The 19,668-nt window shown below is 42.7% G+C and overlaps 1 protein-coding gene across 17 annotated transcripts in view; it reads left to right on the top strand.

Annotated features, from left to right (window-relative positions):
* BPIFC (BPI fold containing family C) overlaps positions 1-12,247 on the top strand; it is a 53,864-nt gene extending 41,617 nt beyond the window's left edge. For 16 of the 17 annotated variants that reach the window (XR_014082349.1, XR_014082348.1, XR_014082347.1 and 13 more), the window contains 4 exons: positions 8,197-8,239; positions 10,284-10,347; positions 11,091-11,167; positions 12,028-12,247. Coding sequence is in view for 13 of the 17 variants with exons in the window: in XM_081591357.1 (XP_081447483.1) it covers positions 8,197-8,239; positions 10,284-10,347; positions 11,091-11,167; positions 12,028-12,147 (304 nt within the window). In the remaining 4 variants the exon portion in view is untranslated. The remainder of the gene's footprint in view (positions 1-8,196; positions 8,240-10,283; positions 10,348-11,090; positions 11,168-12,027) is intronic. The other variant, XR_014082351.1, reaches the window with a different exon arrangement.
* The last annotated feature ends 7,421 nt before the right edge of the window (positions 12,248-19,668 follow it).

The raw sequence follows: 19,668 nt of genomic DNA, 5'->3' as shown, positions 1-19,668 counted from the left end.
AGGCTGCAAAGGAGCAGAGGCTGTGCTGACAGAATGCCTTAATCTTTGGCAGCAAGAGCAGTAACCCTGTCTCCCACATGCCCACGCCTCTGCTCCTGGGCTCTGGGAGAGAGGTTTTTCAGGCAGAGCTGGTTTGCTGTTAGATGACATCATGGAGGGGCTTCCCAGGTGGCACTAGTAGTAAAGAACCTGCCTGCCCCAATGCAGGAGATATGAGATGCGGGTTTGAGCCCTGGGTGGGGATCATTGCCTGGAGGAGAGCATGGCAACCCACTCCAGTATTCTTGCCTGGAGAATCTCATGGACAGAGGAGTCTGGCGGGCTATAATCCATAGGGTCGCAAAGAGTCAGGCACAACTAAAGCCACTTAGCATTCAGGCATGCACACACGACGTCATAGAGACATGGCAAGAAGAGGTGTAAAGAGGATGGGAATCAATGAAACACCCCTAAAAAGAACCAGGGAACACAGGGTCTCCAAATACATCCCCCTAGAACACCATAGCCTTCCTAACCATCCCCTGCCTGAGGGTGGCTCTCTGGAGCTGCTCAGGGCTGGCTCCTTAGACATAAGATGTAGAAATCAGAGGCGAATCCAAGGTGGAGAGTTTAGAGACAAGGTGAAATCACTGGCTCAGAATAGCTGGTTCAGGTCCCAGCCCAGATATCATTAGAGGTGGTATCTCAGGCAAGTTTCTTAATGTCTCTGGGCCTACATTTTCTCCTGTATAAAATGATATAGTAAAACCTACTTTAAGGACTTGTTGTGAGGAATATGTGAGTTAATACATGTAAAGTGCATGTTAAGCGTCTTTAAAAAAACCAAAAAGATGGCAGTGGCTATTATTTAAAACTTGGATGCTGGCCTCAGTCAGCGGAAGGCGATATTCAATTATTCAAGATCATAAGAGTTTCATTCAGAAAATACTTCACTCCTCTGCCTCCTGCCCAGTGATGGCTACTAGAGAAATAGCCTTTTTCTCTATTATTTATAACTACCCTTCGTTATTAAGCCTTTACTATCTGCTGGTCCTGTGCCAAGCACTACGTGTATATTATTTAAACTTCACAGCCTGTATCTCCAGAACCCAGCACCATGTCTGTAGATTGAATGATTAATCCTAGAGGAAGCTTATTGTCCCCATTTTATGGTTTATATGGGTCAATTAACTAAGTATTGACCCACATAAATGGACTGCCAGATATTTCTCCAGCAAAGATGGTTTAATTTGGGACAAGCAGAGAATTGCATTTTGGGGTCTATAACCATGGGGAGACTTATACAAGTTCCCACATGGGAAGGGAAGGAGAACCCTTTTACAGAGGGGACAAGGAAGTCAAGAGGGCTGTAATAAAAGAGTCCATGACTTTTCTTTAACTGAGTCCTTGCGAGAAAAGAGGAGGCTTCCTTCTTCCTGTTGGGCTCTGCTGTTGTCCCAGAGTGTGAGAGCTCCCCCTTCTGGTTTCCTGACTTTATTTAACTAAAGTGAAGTTGCTCAGTCGTGTCTGACTCTGAGACCCCATGGACTTTGCAACTGCTCCCTCCATGGGATTTTCCAGGCAAGAGTACTGGAGTGGGTTGCCATTTCTATTTATTAATAATTTTTTACACACGTCGCAGAACTATTGAACGGCAGAGCTAGAACTTGAATCTGAGTGAGTCTTCAAAGTGATGCGTGTTTTTTTACTTGCTACATTATAGTGTATTTTATGTGATGAATAGCTAAGACTTAGAAAACGACACTTAGACCTTCAACTTATAAAATAAATATCCTTGCCTGGAGGAGGAAACCAAGAGCATCCAGTCAGGTTAAATTGAAATAGGCCGCATGTCCTATCTCAATTTTAAGTACTGATAGAAAAAAGAGAAGACACTGGCATTGCGTGTTCTAAAATGGTAAAAAGCCCACAGCCCTTTTCTCATTGCATTAAATGAACCTCGGCGAAGGAAAGATAAAGAAAGCGAAAGCTGGGAGTATTAGTAACAAACTTGACTTCTTTGGTATGTCCAATTAGAAGCACAGGCTCTGGAGTCAAGCGTGTCTCATTTTGAATTCTACCTCAGTCGTTTGCTGACTTGTGACCTTGTACAAGTCCACTGACCCCTCTAAGAATCAGTTTCTCCCTCAGCATAACAGAGCCCTTGTTTACAGTGCTGTATTGGTAGAGATGAGAGCATATGAAAAGCACACCTCCCGGCACATAATCAGTGCTCGAGAAACTTTGTTGCAACTAGTAGTAGGGCTTTATTCTTCCCCCATTCTGGGATCAAAGTTTGGCCAGATAAGAGGGGAGAAATTGGTCCCAAGAGACCTGACTAGTCAGGAGGATCTTAAAAGCTGTGGAGTTGGCCTTCCGGTTCTTACAGCTCTTTCTACATTTGAGTCTTTTGTTTCAAACACAGTTCTATTTGGAGGTAACTCCAATAGTAGGCGTTTTTGAGACTACTTCAGAGACTAAATTAAACAACACTTTCCCTTTTATGGCCTTCATACAGATTACTTAATTCTAACCCTTTTCCTTAATCACGTGTAAAGCGCAAGGCAATCCAGTGCACATGACTGCTCAACCATTTAGAGTTTGGAACATTTTCTTGACATTTCCATAATCGAGAATTTGGATGCTCCCAAACTGCACCCCACCCCACCCCACTACCATACACACAGGTGCACGTGCGCACGCACACGCACACACACACACACAGTTGCACTACTACCTCTCCCACACAACACCGTCAGAGAATGCAAATATGGCTGCCTACAAGCAGATAGTATCACACCCAACTCCACTTCTCACAGTTGGGCAGATAAACATTTCCCAATGTGAGCCATCTGATGAGAAACAGAAAGGAAAACAGGTCTGGGAAGAATGGATTCAGTTTCTGTTGGAACAGTGCTCGGACAGGCCAGCAGAGCTCAGGCTTGGCAACCGGGCTGATTTCCGTCTCCACCCTCCCACTGAGCTATGGTTGAGGCCAGGGGAAAGGAAGGCCACAGTGGGGGTCCCTATTGGAGAAGGAACCCTCAATGACTTCTTGGGGATTTCTAGACTGCAGAAGGCAATGGAGTTAAAATACTGGGAAACTCTTCCTCAGCGAGAGAATCCTTTACTTCTGGAGGAAGCTCAACATATGCCTCCCCTCAGAAGTGTTCATCATTGGATTAAATCCACAGCCTAGGGTTTTCAAGATCTTCAGCATCTGGTCCCACCTTTCAAACCAGCCAGTCCTCCCCCCTTAAAGTAAACATACTGCTCCAGCTGCTTCACCCTCGAGGTGACCTCAGTCCAACAGACCAGTGGTCCCCAACCTTTTTGGCACCAGGGACTGATTTTGTGTAAGACAATTTTTCCATGGACTGGGGTGGGGGTGGGGAGATGGGGAGAGATGATTCAGGCAGTAATGTCAGCAATGGGGAGCAATGGGGAATGAACAACATTGATCGCCCACCCACAGCTCACCTTCTGCTGTGCGGCCAGCACAGTCCGTGGTACCAGTCCGTGGCCCGGGGGTTGGGGACCCTGCAATATACACTTTCCCGTCCATCTTTTGTCTGCTTATTTATCCATGCATCCACTCAGTGAGAATTTATAGAGCACAAAGTATATGCTCTGCCCTGTTCTTGATACAGAGAGTTGAGAGAAAAACAATAGTTTCTACCTCCCAGGTCCTCAGTTTAGTGAGGGTAATACTCAGATTAACAAGCAATTACAGTACTGGGTGCTAACGGACAGGGTAGGGGTGCTTGTACGTGGTAGTATATAGAGTACTTCTCTCAAAGGACAATTTATCCCCCCCCCCCATGTTATACACACATACACACAATCCACTCTGGTCTTATCACATTTTCGCACCTTCCCAGAATTCCTGCAACAAATAGTGTGTAACCCATAACCCATAAAACAACACCTGAATACAAGCTGCTTTGTAATGTTCTATAATTGCTTCCTGCACATACAGCTTCTCCCCATCCTTCACAAATACAGATATCAATAAAATTCTTCACATTGCCTAGCACATTACTGAGCATAGAAGAAGCGCCTGGGAACCTCACCCTGCCAATCTTTTCTCCATACTGCAACTAGAGTGATCTTTACAGAGCACTGACATCCCTCGCCCCTCCTTAGAAACATTCCATAGATTCCTTTCCAGATAAACATGAAATTTATAACATGGCCTCAGAAGCCTAGCCTGGTCAGACAGACAGCCACTGTCTGTCTGTCTAGCATCATACTGCTGCTCTCTCCCTAGCTTTCTGTTCTCTCTACACAGACCTTTGCAATCTCCGCCCAGACCCCTTCCCCCTTCGTTTCCCATTTTGCCTTTTTAATCCTGCTCATCCTTCTTATGTCAACTCTAAGACACAGCCCTTCCTTGGAAACCTTACTGCATCCACCAAGTTAGATCAGGTTCTTTTGTCATCTACCTCAATGAACGTATTTCTTTCCTTCAGAGTTTTTATCTAACCTTTAATTAATCCTTCATCAGTGCAATTATTTAGTTAATGTCTGCCTTCCCACTGGGCTATAAACTACGTGGGATAGTGACTGTGTTTGGTTTTTACTCACACTTCTATCTCTGGTACCAGGGCTGACATATACTAGGTATTCAATAGATATCTCCTAGAAGAATCAATTAGTGAACGAATGAACACTACGTGCAATATATGTCATACTCTGTACTCAGTCCTAGGAATACAAAGGGAATTAAGACTGGATCTCAACTCGCAGGGAGCTTATAGTCAGAGGGCAAAGAGATAAGCAATTATTATAGGGACTGCGTGCAGAGATTCATTTTCAATGTCTGCCATTGCCACAGGGTTGCAGAAATGGCATTGTGAGTGTCTGTGCTTTGGTCCACTTGGCCTTCATTATGTTACACTTGCTACATTAACTCAGAATATGAAGAACTTTTGTCTTTTGCTGTGTTTTAAAATTTGCACTTTAGCTCTGGTTTTCAATCAGAGCAGTAAACCTTCTCCAAAACTTTCCTTTCTTTCTCTTTTCTCTTCCTTCTTTCTTTCTTTCTGTCATGTGGCATGCAGGATCTTAGTTCCCTGACCACGGTTCAAACCCACACCCCCTACAGTGAAAGAGTGGAGTCTTAACCACCAGTCAGCCATGGAAGCCCCCAAACCCTTAAAAATAGGCTTTAGTTGGACTATCAAGTCCAGTGGTTAAGATTCCACATTTTCAATACAGGGGATGCAAGTTCAATCCCTGGTTGGGGGATTAAGATCCTGCATGCCATGTGGCATCAGTTCAGTTCAGTTCAGTCGCTCAGTCGTGTCCGACTCTTTGCGACCCCATGAATTGCAGCACGCCAGGCCTCCCTGTCCATCACCAACTCCCAGAGTCTACCCATACCCATGTCCATCGAGTTGGTGATGCCATACAACCATCTCATCCTCTGTTGTCCCCTTCTCCTCCCGCCCCCAATCCTACCCAGCATTAGGGTCTTTTCCAATGAGTCAACTCTTCACATGACGTGGCCAAAGTATTGGAGTTTCAGCTTCAACGTCAGTCCTTCCAATGAACACCCAGGATTGATCTCTTTTAGGATGGATTGATTAGATCTCCTTGCAGTCCAAGGGACTCTCAAAAGTCTTCTCCAACACCACAGTTCAAAAGCATCAATTCTTCGGCGCTCAGCTTTCTTCACCGTCCAACTCTCACATCCATACATGACCACTGGAAAAACCATAGCCTTGACTAGACGGACTTTTGTTGGCAAAGTAATGTTTCTGCTTTTAAATATGCTATCTAGGTTGGCCATAACCTTCCTTCCAAGGAGTAAGCGTCTTTTAATTTCATGGCTGCAGTCACCATCAGCAGTGATTTTGGAGCCCAAAAAAGTAAAGTCTGACACTGTTTCCACTGTTTCCCCATCTATTTCCCATGAAGTGATGGGACCAGATGCCATGATCTTAGTTTTCTGAACGTTGAGCTTTAAGCCAACTTTTTCACTCTCCTCTTTCACCTTCATCAAGAGGCTCTTTAGTTCTTCACTTTCTGCCATAAGGGTGGTGTCATCCGCATATCTGAGGTTATTGGTATTTCTCCCGGCAATCTTGATTCCAGCTTGTGTTTCTTCCAGCCCAGCGTTTCTCATGATATACTCTGCATATAAGTTAAATAAGCAGGGTGACAATATACAGCCTTGACGTACTCCTTAAAATAGGTTATGCTTTTATATGTCTGCAACATAGAACTATTTGCACTCCCTTTCTCCCCAACTACTCTGTGTTTCTCTAATAAAAAATAGCTGCTAGTAGCAGGACTTTAGGGCTTCCCTGGTGCCTCAGACTGTAAAGAATCCATCAGCAATGCCGGAGACCTGGGCTTGATTCCTAGGTTGGGAAGATCCCCTGGAGGAGGGCATGGCAACTCGCTCCAGTATTCTTGCCTGGAGAATCCTCATGGACAGAGGAGCCTGGCGGGTTACAGTCCATGGGGTTGAAAAGAGTCAGGCACGACTGAGCGACTAAGCACAGCCCAGTACAGCAGGGCTTGAAGTAACAGGTTAGGGGCCAAGTGGAAAATACAAGGTCAAAGGAGTGAGGTTGGTTGCCACCTAGTGGTCTGAGTTGAGTTTTTGAGTTTTTCAGAGCCAGGACAGGAAGAATTTAGTTAGTAAACTAACGGGGTAAATTGAGAACTAGGAAACAGAAGTAATCCCAGGTGGCTCAGTGGTGAAGAATCCGCCTGCCAACTCAGGAGACACAGTAGACACACGGGTTCCATCCCTGGGTCGGGAAGATCCCCTGGAGTAGGAAATGGCAACTGGCTCCAGTATTCTTGCCAGGATAATCCCATGGACAGAAGAGCCTGGTGGGCTCCAGTTCACAGGGTCTCAAAAGAGTCGGACACAACTTAGTGACTGAGCACACACGCACAAGAAAAGGATAGTTGGTTTGTAGGAACCTCAGCTGGTAACCAATCATGGCTTCGGGTTGTAATGAAAGAACAGAAAGGAAATTCACAAGTGTGTTCCTCTTTCGTGTAGGCCGAATTTCTAGACTGCTCTAGATTGTTCTTTGTAAGAAGCAGGTTGACCAGGGGGAGACATCCCCCTCACATTTCCCCAGCAGTATCTTCAAGTGATGTTCAACTGCTCAGCTTACTTTCTTCAAGGATGCCCTAACAATTCTGGTCTTCGCTTTCCAGTAAGATCAATCTGAGCCACAGGGCCTCTGATATCATCTCTTTTTTATTTTTTTTAAATTTATTTATTTGGCCGCGCTTCAGGGCACGTGGGATATTAGTTCCTCAACCAGGGACTGAACCTGCGCCCCCTGAGATGGTACCATTTCTGATCCTCGTCAGAATTAACAGTCTTTCTAGTTTTTGCTCTTAGCTGTCACCTTAAAGAAACCTCAAAGCCTAATTCATACTAACATGATATTGGCTGATAATACACAAACTTACCTCTTTCATGCACATTTATTTCTTAAATGTTATAGCAGAAACATTCTTAGGAGAGGCACAGCTGAGGAAAGTGGCCACAACTTATTGAAGCGGGGCATAGATAGGGAGACACTTAGATGTTGTCTGTGAACTCCTGGATCATCAGTTTTCTTGTCTGCCCAAGGGGCAGTAATAGTAGCATCACTCACAGAGTCATTGAGATTACATTTTAAATGTTTATATAGCTTCTAGAAGAGTCCATGTCACCACCACTGTCATTGTCATATTTATTAATAAGGGACCAGTCTAACTTGGGGAAGTTACAAGATTGAGTTTAGGGCAAGAAGACATAAAAACTGCTTCTTAAGAATGTTCTGGGAAATTCCCTGGAATTTCCCAGTGGTTAGGTCCAGTGGTTAGGACTGGGCACTGTTACTGCCAGGGCCTGGGTTTGATTCCTGGTAGGGGGACTAAGATCTCAAACACCACATATCTCAGCCAAAACAAAAATGTTCTGTGTTTCAAGTCGCCAACAGTAAGTCCCTTATAGCAAATGCACTTGGGCAACTCATCCTGTTTCCATTTTTCCTGCCCTGCTTCTTCAGCAGCAAATACAGGGGAAAAGATGTACTAGAACTCCATGTTCTCACAAGTTTGTGTGGCTTTTAAATAATGTCTCATGAACTGAAAAAATTGTTTCTTTTTATTTTTGTTTCTTTCTACTGATATGATTGTTTTTAAGCCTCCCCTCCTTGAACTTGTTCCTATTTTTTTGTTTTGTTTCATTTTCAGATTCCACCTTTCTTTGCCAGAGTCCAATCGCAGCAATATTGAGGTAAGAATCAGGGCTCTCCAAGTTTCCACCTAGGGAAAAATGAGAAATCTATATAGTAGCTGGATAATTGTTTTCTTTGCCTCTGAGTGTAGGCTTTGACTTTAAAATTCTTTATGTAACTACACATCCACCAAGCCCATTAACTATTAAACAAAAGAGGAATTTCCTAGTATATATTCAAAAAGACTTTAAAAAGAATTCAAAAGATTGTTAAGACTATGTAATGCTGGGGGAGGGAACAGACATTTTCAGGAACATGTCATTTTTTGGATAAACTGGAGAAGGCAATGGCACCCCACTCCAGTACTCTTGCCTGGGAAACCCCATGGACGGAGGAGCCTGGTAGGCTGCAGCCCATGGGGTCGCTAAGAGTCGGACACGACTGAGTGACTTCACTTTCACTTTTCACTTTCATGCACTGGAGGAGGAAATGGCAACCCACTCCAGTATTCTTGCCTGGAGAATCCCAGGGACGGAGGAGCCTGGTGGGCTGCCGTCTATGGGATCGCACAGAGTCGGACACGACTGAGGCAACTTAGCAGCAGCAGCAGCAGCAATCCTCTAGAGTTTACGATTCAGACTACCAAAGGATGATGCTCTATATGAATTGTTAGGCATGGTTCAGTTTGCTCTTCAAAGGTTTTCTACCCATCTCCTAAAATTAAGTTAAGGCTGGTTGAATAGATGTCTCTTTGGAGGGGTCTAAGCCTGGTGACCTCCTAATTGGAAGAGTTCATCCCAACACACACCTTGGAAACCCTCTGCCCCAAGCTTCAGGAAGATCAGCCGAATCACCAATTTATGTCTCTACCCTGTCTCTACATGTCACTTATGTTATAGAGAAATGGTTCCCAGTTAGGGTCAATTTTCCCCTTCAGGAGCATTTAGCAATGTTTGTAGACATCTCTGAAAAAATAACAATGGTGTATATGGGGAATTTTACATAATATTAACTTGTTTAATCCTGATAAAACTCCAAGGGATTAGTATTATTACCTTCATTTTATGGTTGAGGAAATTGAGGCACAAAGAGGTTAAGGAACTTCCCCAACATCACACAGTAAGGTGGTCAAAACAAGAGATACACCTAGGAAGTCTGCTTCAGAGGCATCCTTGCTAAGCTGTAAAGAGGTTCTTATTATTGCTAAGCATATACGATGCTTAAAAAACGTTCATTGCATGAAAAAAACATTCATTGAATGAGCTGAAGTTCATCATTTGTTTTTAATACCTGAGTCTTCCCAGGACCAGCAGTTTGCTAAAGTGAAAGTTGTTCAGTCACGTCCAACTCTTTGTGACCCCATGGACTATACAGTACATGGAATTCTCCAGGCCAGAATACTGGAGTGGGTAGTCTTTCCCTTCTCCAGGGGATCTTCCAAACCCAGGGGTAAAACCCTGGTCTTCCGCATTGTGGGTGGATTCTTTACCAGCTGAGCCACAAGGGAAGCCCAAGAATACTGGAGTGGGTAGCCTATCCCTTCTCCAGCAGACCTTCCCAACCAAGGAATAGAACCAAGGTCTCTTGCATTGCAGGTGGATTCTTTACCAACTGAGCTATGAGAGAAGCATTTTGCTAAGATTATACAACTACTTAGTTTATTAAAGATAAATTGCATGTTCTGGGGTGCCATTAACTATAGAGCATAACATAGGGAAACTCCTGTGACTGGAGTTCCGAATAAATTAATGAGAGACCACTAACTAGAACATCTACTGGCCATTCTAGATTGTCTTACTTGATATCTAAGCTGCCATGTTTTCTGCCACTGTGTGGTCCCTCTGTATTTGTTGTTACCGTGATCCAGTGTAGAGAGGGCAGAAATGCCCATCCTCAATGAGGAAAAACGATTAGGAAACCCTGTGAAAATGGTTTTCCACAAAATAGCTTTCAGTGTCTGGAAACCTAAAATATGTCTATGGGGAGATGCTGATTATTGCTGCCCATTCTGATAAAGTCTGGGAGAGTGCATGTCCAAACCAGGCATTGTAGTTTCAAAATACCCTCATTTAGGAACTAATCCAGTTTCCCCTTTCATTTTAGGTCTTGAGGTTTGAGAATATTCTGTCCTCCATTCTCCACTTTGGAGTCCTCCCACTAGCCAACGGTAAGGGAGTCTGGGGAAACTTGGACACTGGTTAAGTGTTGGAAACTGTCTGGGACTTTCCATCCTGAAGCTTGTACTTCTAATGTGTTATTATGAATCCAGGCCAGGATCAGAACTGACAGAGTTGATACCATCAACTATATGGCTTCGAAATTAGATATTCCAGTTTCTAGCCTTGTTAGCAACCCTACTTGCAAGCAAGAACCACTAACTCTGGTTGAACTAAGGAAATTAAAACCATTCTCCTTAGGCAGTCAAGAGTCTCCTTTGGGTCAGCCAGAAGTGAGATGAAGCTCCCTTGAGGGTGTCTCTGTGGTTCTTATGCAAAGATCACCATTGGAATAGACAGTTTTAATGAATGACAATCCCAGACCTACACTGCAATTGTTCACAAACAGTAGCATCTTGAGTGCGGCTTGGTTAAAATATGTTTTGTATTGGAGATCAAAATATTCTCAGGACCCACTTATTAAGGTATTTTCAAAATACAAATTGGATGAGTTGCTATTTTTTTTTCTGCCATCCAGATATACATAGTTGCAAGTACATTTTTATTAAGCACAGAATAATTAACCATTCTTTCAGGAAATTGCTAGGGATATATCAGAGAGAATTGAAGACACAGAACCAGGAAGAGTGGAAGGATAAATTATCAAAAAGTTTTTTGTTAGTCTCTTACTAAAAAGTTTACCAAATCTTCCATGCTGGTGCCCAATTATTTCAAATCTTATTCTGTATTTTAGCAAAACTGCAGCAAGGATTTCCGCTACCCAACCCACACAAAATCTCACTCGTCAATTCAGATATTGAAGTTCTTGAGGTAAGAATTGTCAATATTAATTGCCCCATTTCTTTTCATCGTAGAATACACCTCTTCCTATTTTGCTTTTTGTTTTATTTTGTTCTGCTTTGTTTTTTCCCAGCTCAAGGAATTTTATAAACAAGATATTTAGCTCTTAAAGCTCATAATTAATAATGAAAAGCCCTTAAACTTGAGTTTAAAAATCACACCAGAAAAAAAAAAAACCCATCGGACCAAATCTGATTTCCCTCTGAAGCCAAGTTTATTCACACCACAGTACAAGAAGATGCACTAGTGCACTTTATTTTATTTGTTCCACAAGATACGTTGTAAGGCTGGGATTATGAATCCCATTTTATAGATGAGGAAAGGAAGACTCAGAGAGGTGAAAAGGTTTATGTAGCTGGAAAGGGCATATTCGAGACCAGATTGGCTCTTCTGATTCCCTCAGTGAGTAAACTTTGGCCTGAACCAAAGACACTCCTCTGGGTTCAGGGATCTGCTGTAAAGTGGTTTCCTGGTTAATCATTATTCACAAACTTCAGAATACCTTATTTCTTCCCTTCTGGGGCTTTTTGGTTTGGGGAGATAGATGTAAGATTCTGACAGAATTCTCCAATCCTATATACTACTCTACATCCCCTGTTCCCTCCCCATGTCCCCTTCTATAATTGCTTAAGTCGCACAAGGTGACAAGAATCCGAAATAGCCTGTTCCTCTGTCTGAGGCATTCACAAGGGGGCGGGGGTAGAGGAGGGTATGATATAGTAGGACCCGGTAAAGAAGCCCCGTCCTCCTCACCCCTCAGGCAGACTTATACATCCTATGGCTGCACACCCCCAAGTTTGACATCGTCTTCGTTGTTGCATTCTTTTCAGGGTTTCCTTTTGATCTCCACCGACCTGAAGTATAAAACATCAAAGCAGAAGCCAGGTTTCCATGGTTGGGAAGGTCTGCACCTGATAAGTGGACAGTGGAGCGGGAAGCCAACCCCATGATTGCCTGTTTAGAGTCCACTCCAGGAAGCAAATGGCCCTTAATCCCAGAGCTCCTATAAACCCAGAGCCGGAAGACAGTACACACTGGAATTGTAAAGCCCTTGTGGAATGCCAGACGTTTTCTTTTTCAAGGCGTCAGGAATGTAGAGGGAGGCAAACTGGGTGAAAGGGTTAAATCAGGATGTGTGTGTGTCCCCATGTGTGTGGAGGGGTAGATGTTTGAATGTGTGTTCATCTTTGAGTGCATGTTGTGTGCTCCTGTGTCTGTGAGTTTCTGTGGCCAAGAACAAGGCCTGCATTACTTCTAAGGAGGTCTGTGAGAAGGTCTCACATACAGATTTGCATCAGTTGATGTCAGCGGAGATCCCTTCAGCCTCCTCAGCTCTCTAGGGTTCCCTCCTCCCTGCATACTGGATTTTATGTTTTATATTTACTGCTACTGTCCCCTGTATTTAATTAAAATTGTTTTCTATCAAAGTCAATTTTGCTTTTTCATTTGCAAAGTTTCTTGTTGCTGATTTTTTTTTTTTGTAATAAAATAAGACAGGTAAGAAGAGAATGTAGTGTCCTTAAGTTTTTGTTTGTTTGTTTGTTTTATTTTTTCTCTCCCACACTGCACGGCCTTGTGGCTTGTGGGATCTTAGTTCCCTGATGAGGGATGGAATCTAGGACCTCTTGGAAATGCAGAGTCCCAACCACTGGACTGTCAGGAAATTCCCTAGTGTTCTTAATACTACCACAAACTGAGCTTGTACAGATTTCAAAACTTGATTTTAAAAGGGAATATGTTGTCTCTTAGATGTGTCTGGAGAGAAACAGTGATTGTAGGAAACTCTACAACTTGTGTCACTTTAAGTTTTAGGCTGTTTTCTCTCTCAAATTAAATGAAATGGCAGTGCAGAGTACTAAACCTAGATAAATTATAGTAGATTAATGTTGTTGGAGCAACAAATCAATGGGGTGAAACTGGGGCAGAAGAAGAGGAAAAGGGAACTAAATAGAATCCACACTTTGCTTTTGTGATGCTGACAATCCAGTGGGGGAACGGAAAACAGCTGTTTACTAGAGGGCTTACCCAGTGTTTAATTTTCACGGCCACTTGGAAAGAATTATGATCCCATTTTATAGAAAAGGAAACAAAAATTATTAAAAAAGAGATTTATCATACAAAGCTAGTAAACAGCAACGGTAAAAATTCAATCCAAGCCTTTCTGATTCCAACGTAGCTGTTCTTTACATGAGGTAGCATTGGAAATAGAAAACACTTAATGCTCACTTATTATTGTGAAGAAGAGGCAGTGTGTATAAAAGCACGTTCATAGAGTACTTAGTTTTCAGAGAAGACTAGGCTGGGAAGCCCTAGACATCCATAACGACTGCCGTTTACTCGTCTTTGTATTGCTCATCTGACCTCAATAGATGTCCTCCTCAGTGTTGTTGGAATAAATGATAAACTGTCATGTTTCATTCTTGGGAATGCTCTTTTCTGACAAAAGTATATAACGTGTTCACAAATTCGTTTTGAAACATTACAAAATTTCCTTTGTGGTATCTGTTTAAATGTTTCTCTTTCTCAGTTGTAGACATCTCTTTCTCCCTCACTCAGTTCAGTTCAGTTCAGTTGCTCAGTCATGTCCGACTCTTTGCGACCCCATGGACTGTAACACGCCAGGCTTCCCTGTCCATCACCAACTCCTGGAGCTTACTTAAACTCATGTCCATCCAGTAGGTGATGCCATCCCACCATCTCATCCTCTGTCGTCCACTTCTCCTCCCGCCTTCAATCATTCCAGCATCAGGGTCTTTTCAAATGAGTCAGTTGGCGTCAGGTGGCCTAAGTATTGGAGTTTCAGCTTCGGCATCAGTCCTTCCAGTGAATATTCAGGACTGATTTCCTTTAGGATGGACTGGTTTGATCTCCTTTCAGTCCAAGGGACTCTCAAGAGTCTTCTCCAACACCACAGTTCAAAAGCGTCAAATCTAGCATTGAAACATATATATTATCATATGTGAAACAGAACACCATTCCATGTTCGATGCATGAGACAAGGGCTCAGGGCCGGGGCAAAGGGATGACCCAGAGGGATGGGATGGGGAGGGAGGTGGGTGGGGGGTCCAGGAAGGGGAACACATGTAAACCCATGGCTGATTCATGTCAATGTATGGCAAAAACTATTACAATATTGTAAAGTAATTCAGTTCAGTTCAGTTCAGTCGCTAAGTCGTGTCCGACTCTCTGCGACCCCATGAATTGCAGCACGCCAGGCCTCCCTGTCCATCACCAACTCCCGGAGTCTACCCAAACCCATGTTCATCGAGTCGGTGATGCCATCCAACCATCTCATCCTCTGTCGTCCCCTTCTCCTCCCGCCCCCAATCCTACCCAGCATTAGGGTCTTTTCCAATGACTCAACCCTTCGCATGAGGTGGCCAAAGTATTGGAGCTTCAGCTTCAACATCAGACCTTCCAATGAACACCCAGGATTGGGCGAAGGTCTTTCGGCAACTGCTGGAAGGACCAGACCGGCGCCAGACAGAGGCAGGGGACCCGTTAGGGCATCTGAGGACAACCTTGAACCCTTTGCTCTCTGAGCCCTGCGGACGTCTTCTGGAACTCTTGTTCCCCCGAGCACATTACGGGAAGTGGACTAAAGCAGAGATAACGAAAAAAGATGTGTGAGGAGAAAGCAGTCCAGTCTTCCTCTGTGCCCCATCACTAGCCTGACTTGAAAAGAGATCTAAAAAGGTTTTGGACAATGACAATGTAACTATATTCCAGTTGGAATAAGTATACGGCTTTTAAAAATGACTACCAAAGGGAGCTCTGTGGAGGTGTACAAATGAGGATGTATTTGCTAAAATCTGGAGGCATATTTTTTATGTTCCTGTCTTGTGTATGTCTGTGTACCTGCATATGTGTCATGTGACTTACACAGCCTAGAACAGGACCCCGAGGACAAAACAAAGAAGCCTTGACAAGCCACCTGTCCAACCCCAACCGCAGTGAGGAACCTCCACAACAAAGAGGAACTTCATACTACCAGAATACAGAAGGGCCACGCCTAACACAGCAATCTAAACAAGATGAAAAGACAGAGAAATACTCAGCAAGTAAAGGAAAATGAGAAATGCCCACAAAGCCAAACAAAAGAGGAGGAGATAGGGAATCTATCTGAAAAAGAATTTAGAATAAGGATAATAAAAATGATCCAAAATCTTGAAAGCAAAATGGAGTTACAGATAAATAGCCTGGAGACAAAGATTGAGAAGATGCAAGAAATGTTTATCAAGGACTTAGAAGAAATAAAAAGGAATCAATATAGAATGAATAATGAAATAAAGGAGATAAAAGACACTCTGGAGGGAACCAACAGTAGAATAACGGAGGCAGAAGATAGGATAAGTGAGGTAGAAGATAGAATGATGGAAATAAACGAAGCAGAGAGGAAAAAAGAAAAAAGAATCAAAAGAAATGAGGAAAACCTCCGGGACCTCTGGGACAATATGAAACGCCCCAACATTCGAATCATAGGAGTCCCAGAAGAAGAAGATAAAAGGAAAGGCCATGAAAAAATACTCGAGGAGATAATAGTTGAGAATTTCCCTAAATTGAGGAAAGAAATAGTCACAGAAGTCCAAGAAACCCAGAGAGTTCCAAACAGGATAAACCCAAGGCGAAACACCCCAAGACACATATTAATCAAATTAACAAAGATCAAACACAAAGAACAAATATTAAAAGCAGCAAGGGAAAAACAACAAATAACACACAAGGGGATCCCCATAAGGATAACAGCTGATCTTTCAATAGAAACCCTTCAGGCTAGAAGGGAATGGCAGGACATACTTAAAGTAATGAAAGAGAATAATCTACAACCCAGATTACTGTACCCAGCAAGGATCTCATTCAGATATGAAGGAGAATTCAAAAGCTTTACAGACAAGCAAGAGCTGAGGGAATTCAGCACCACCAAACCAGCTCTCCAGCAAATGCTAAAGGATCTTCTCTAAACAGGAAACACAGAAAGGATGTTTCAACACGAACTCAAAACAACAAAGTAAATGGCAACGGGATCATACTTATCAATAATTACCTTAAATGTAAATGGGTTGAATGCCCCAACCAAAAGACAAAGGCTTGCTGAATGGATACAAAAACAAGACCCCTATATATGCTGTCTACAAGAGACCCACCTCAAAACTAGAGACACACACAGGCTGAAAGTGAAAGGATGGAAAAACATATTCCATGCAAACGGAGACCAAAAGAAAGCAGGAGTCGCAATACTCATTTCAGATAAAATAGACTTTAAAATAAAGGATGTGAAAAGGGACAAAGAAGGACACTACATAAAGATCAAAGGATCAATTCAAGAAGAAGACGTAACAATCATAAATATATATGCACCCAACATAGGAGCACCATAATATATAAGGCAAATACTAACAAGTATGAAAGGGGAAATTAACAATAACACAATAATAGTGGGAGACTTTAATACTCCACTCACGCATATGGATAGATCAACTAAACAGAAAATTAACAAGGAAACACAAACTTTAAATGATACAATAGACAAATTAGATTTAATTGATATTTACAGGAGTTTCCACCCCAAAACAATCAATTTTACCTTTTTCTCAAGTGCACATGGAACTTTCTCCAGGATAGATCACATCCTGGGCCATAAATCTAGCCTTGGTAAATTCAAAAAAATTGAAATCATCCCAGCCATCTTCTCTGACCACAATGCAGTAAGATTAGACCTCAATTACAGGAAAAAAACTATTAAAAGTTCCAACATATGGAGGCTAAACAACACGCTTCTGAATAACCAACAAATCACAGAAGAAATCAAAAAAGAAATAAAATTATGCATAGAAACGAATGAAAATGAAAACACAACAACCCAAAACCTATGGGACACTGTAAAAGCAATACTAAGGGGAAGGTTCATAGCAATACAGGCGTACCTCAGGAAACAAGAAAAAAATCAAATAAATCAACTAACTCTACACCTAAAGCAACTAGAGAAGGAAGAAATGAAAAACCCCAGGGTCAGTAGAAGGAAAGAAATCTTAAAAATTAGGGCAGAAATAAATGCAAAAGAAACAAAAGAGACCATAGCAAAAATCAACAAAACTAAAAGCTGGTTTTTCGAGAAGATAAACAAAATTGATAAGCCATTAGCCAGACTCATCAAGAAACAAAGGGAGAAGAATCAGATCAACAAAATTGGAAATGAGTTTTTTAAGAATACAGAGTGACTACCTGGGTGGCTAGAGAGAGAGTTTCCTTCTGAATGAGAACCAGTGTTGCTGTTGGGTCTTGCTCAGCGTGGAAGGCAGAAAAGGCCCCGAAGGGTTTATTTCTAAACCCAGTGCCTGTGAACATGTTGTCAGTGGCTCGGTCACGTCCAACTCTCTGTGACCCCCAAGGACTGTGGCCCGCCAGCCTCCACTGTCCATGGGGTTTCCCAGGCAAGAATACTGGAGTGGATGTCAGTCCCGTCTCCAGGGGATCTTCCCACATTACTTTATGTGGCAAAAAGACTATGAAGTGTGATGGAGTAATCTTGAAGTAAACTAGGGAGATTACTGAGGATTACCTGGGTGGCCCAAACATAATCACACAGGTCATTCAAAGCAAAGAACCCTCCAGGCTGTGTTCAGAGGGAGATGTGGTCACCGGTAAACAGTCAGAGACGAGATTGCTGACATCAAAGTGGGCCACACAGCAAGGACAGTGGGAAGTCTTTAGAAGCTACAAAAGGCAAGGAAATAGATCCTCCCCTAGAACCTCCAGACAGGAAATGCTGGCACCTTGATTTTAAAACCCACTGAGACGATGTCAGGCTTCTGACCTACAGAACTGTAAGACGAGATTTCTGTCATTTTAAGCTACTGAGGTTGTGGTAATTGGTATAGCAGGAGGTAGAAATCTAATTCATCAACTTCTACCTTCACCTTCCAGATTTCACTGTTCCATGAATTCTTAGCACATCTGCAGTGTGCATACATGGACATGTCTCAACTGTTTTAGTTAATGGACATCACAGATCATACCAGAAGGCTAATACCTGCGCCAGAGGAACAACTTGCAGGTCGCAGAAGATGCCAAGTGTGGCTTTGGAGGCTGTAGCGCAACCACCTTATATTACGGACGAGGAGACAGGCCCACATAAGTTCATCTGTTTCTCCCCCATCCTACCCCTACCTCTGCATCCATCCAACCTAAGAGATCAGAAGCACAAAAATGGGAGGCATCAGGTTGGCCAAAGAGCTCATTCAGGTTTCTCCATAAGATGTTATGGGAAAACAGTTCCATTACTAAGTATTAATAATATATAATTAATTAGAATTTATATATAATATAATTATATTATAAATATATTGTATATGATTATAGAATAAAATATAATTGATATTAAAAAAAAAAAACACCCAGGATTGATCTCCTTTAGGATGGATTGATTGGATCTCCTTGCAGTCCAAGGGACTCTCAAGAGTCTTCTCCAACACCACAGTTCAAAAGCATCAATTCTTCGGTGCTCAGCTTTCTTCACCGTCCAACTCTCACATCCATACATGACCACTGGAAAAACCATAGCCTTGACTAGACGGACTTTTGTTGGCAAAGTAATGTCTCTGCTTTTACATATGCTATCTAGGTTGGCCATAACCTTCCTTCCAAGGAGTAAGCGTCTTTTAATTTCACGGCTGCAATCACCATCAGCAGTGATTTTGGAGCCCAAAAAAGTAAAGTCTGACACTGTTTCCACTGTTTCCCCATCTATTTCCCATGAAGTGATGGAACCAGATGCCATGATCTTAGTTTTCTGAACGTTGAGCTTTAAGCCAACTTTTTCACTCTCCTCCTTCACCTTCATCAAGAGGCTCTTTAGTTCTTCTTCACTTTCTGCCATAAGGGTGGTGTCATCCGCATATCTGAGGTTATTGATATTTCTCCCGGCAATCTTGATTCCAGCTTGTGTTTCTTCCAGCCCAGCATTTCTCATGATGTACTCTGCATATAAGTTAAATAAGCAGGGTGACAATATACAGCCTTGACGTACTCCTTTGCCTATTTGGAACCAGTCTGTTGTTCCATGTCCAGTTCTAACTGTTGCTTCCTGACCTGCATACAGGTTTCTCAAGAGACAGGTCAGATGATCTGGTATTCCCATCTCTGTCAGAATTTTCCACAGTTTATTGTGATCCACACAGTCAAAGGCTTTGGCATAGTCAATAAAGCAGAAATAGATGTTTTTCTGGAACTCTCTTGCTTTTTCGATGATCCAGAGGATATTGGCAATTTGATCTCTGGTTCCTCTGCCTTTTCTAAAACCAGCTTGAACATCTGGAAGTTCACGGTTCACATATTGCTGAAGCCTGGCTTGGAAAATTTTGAGCATTACTTTACTAGCGTGTGAGATGAGTGCAATTGTGCGGTAGTTTGAGCATTCTTTGGCATTGCCTTTCTTTGGGATTGGAACGAAAACTGACCTTTTCCAGTCCTGT

The sequence above is a fragment of the Giraffa tippelskirchi genome, chromosome 4, assembly GCF_054371585.1.
Source record: "Giraffa tippelskirchi isolate mGirTip1 chromosome 4, T2T-mGirTip1v1.2.pri, whole genome shotgun sequence".
Classification (NCBI taxonomy): Eukaryota; Metazoa; Chordata; class Mammalia; order Artiodactyla; family Giraffidae; genus Giraffa; species Giraffa tippelskirchi.
Note: the sequence above shows the minus strand (reverse complement) of the source record. Positions and strands in the feature narration are given on the sequence as shown.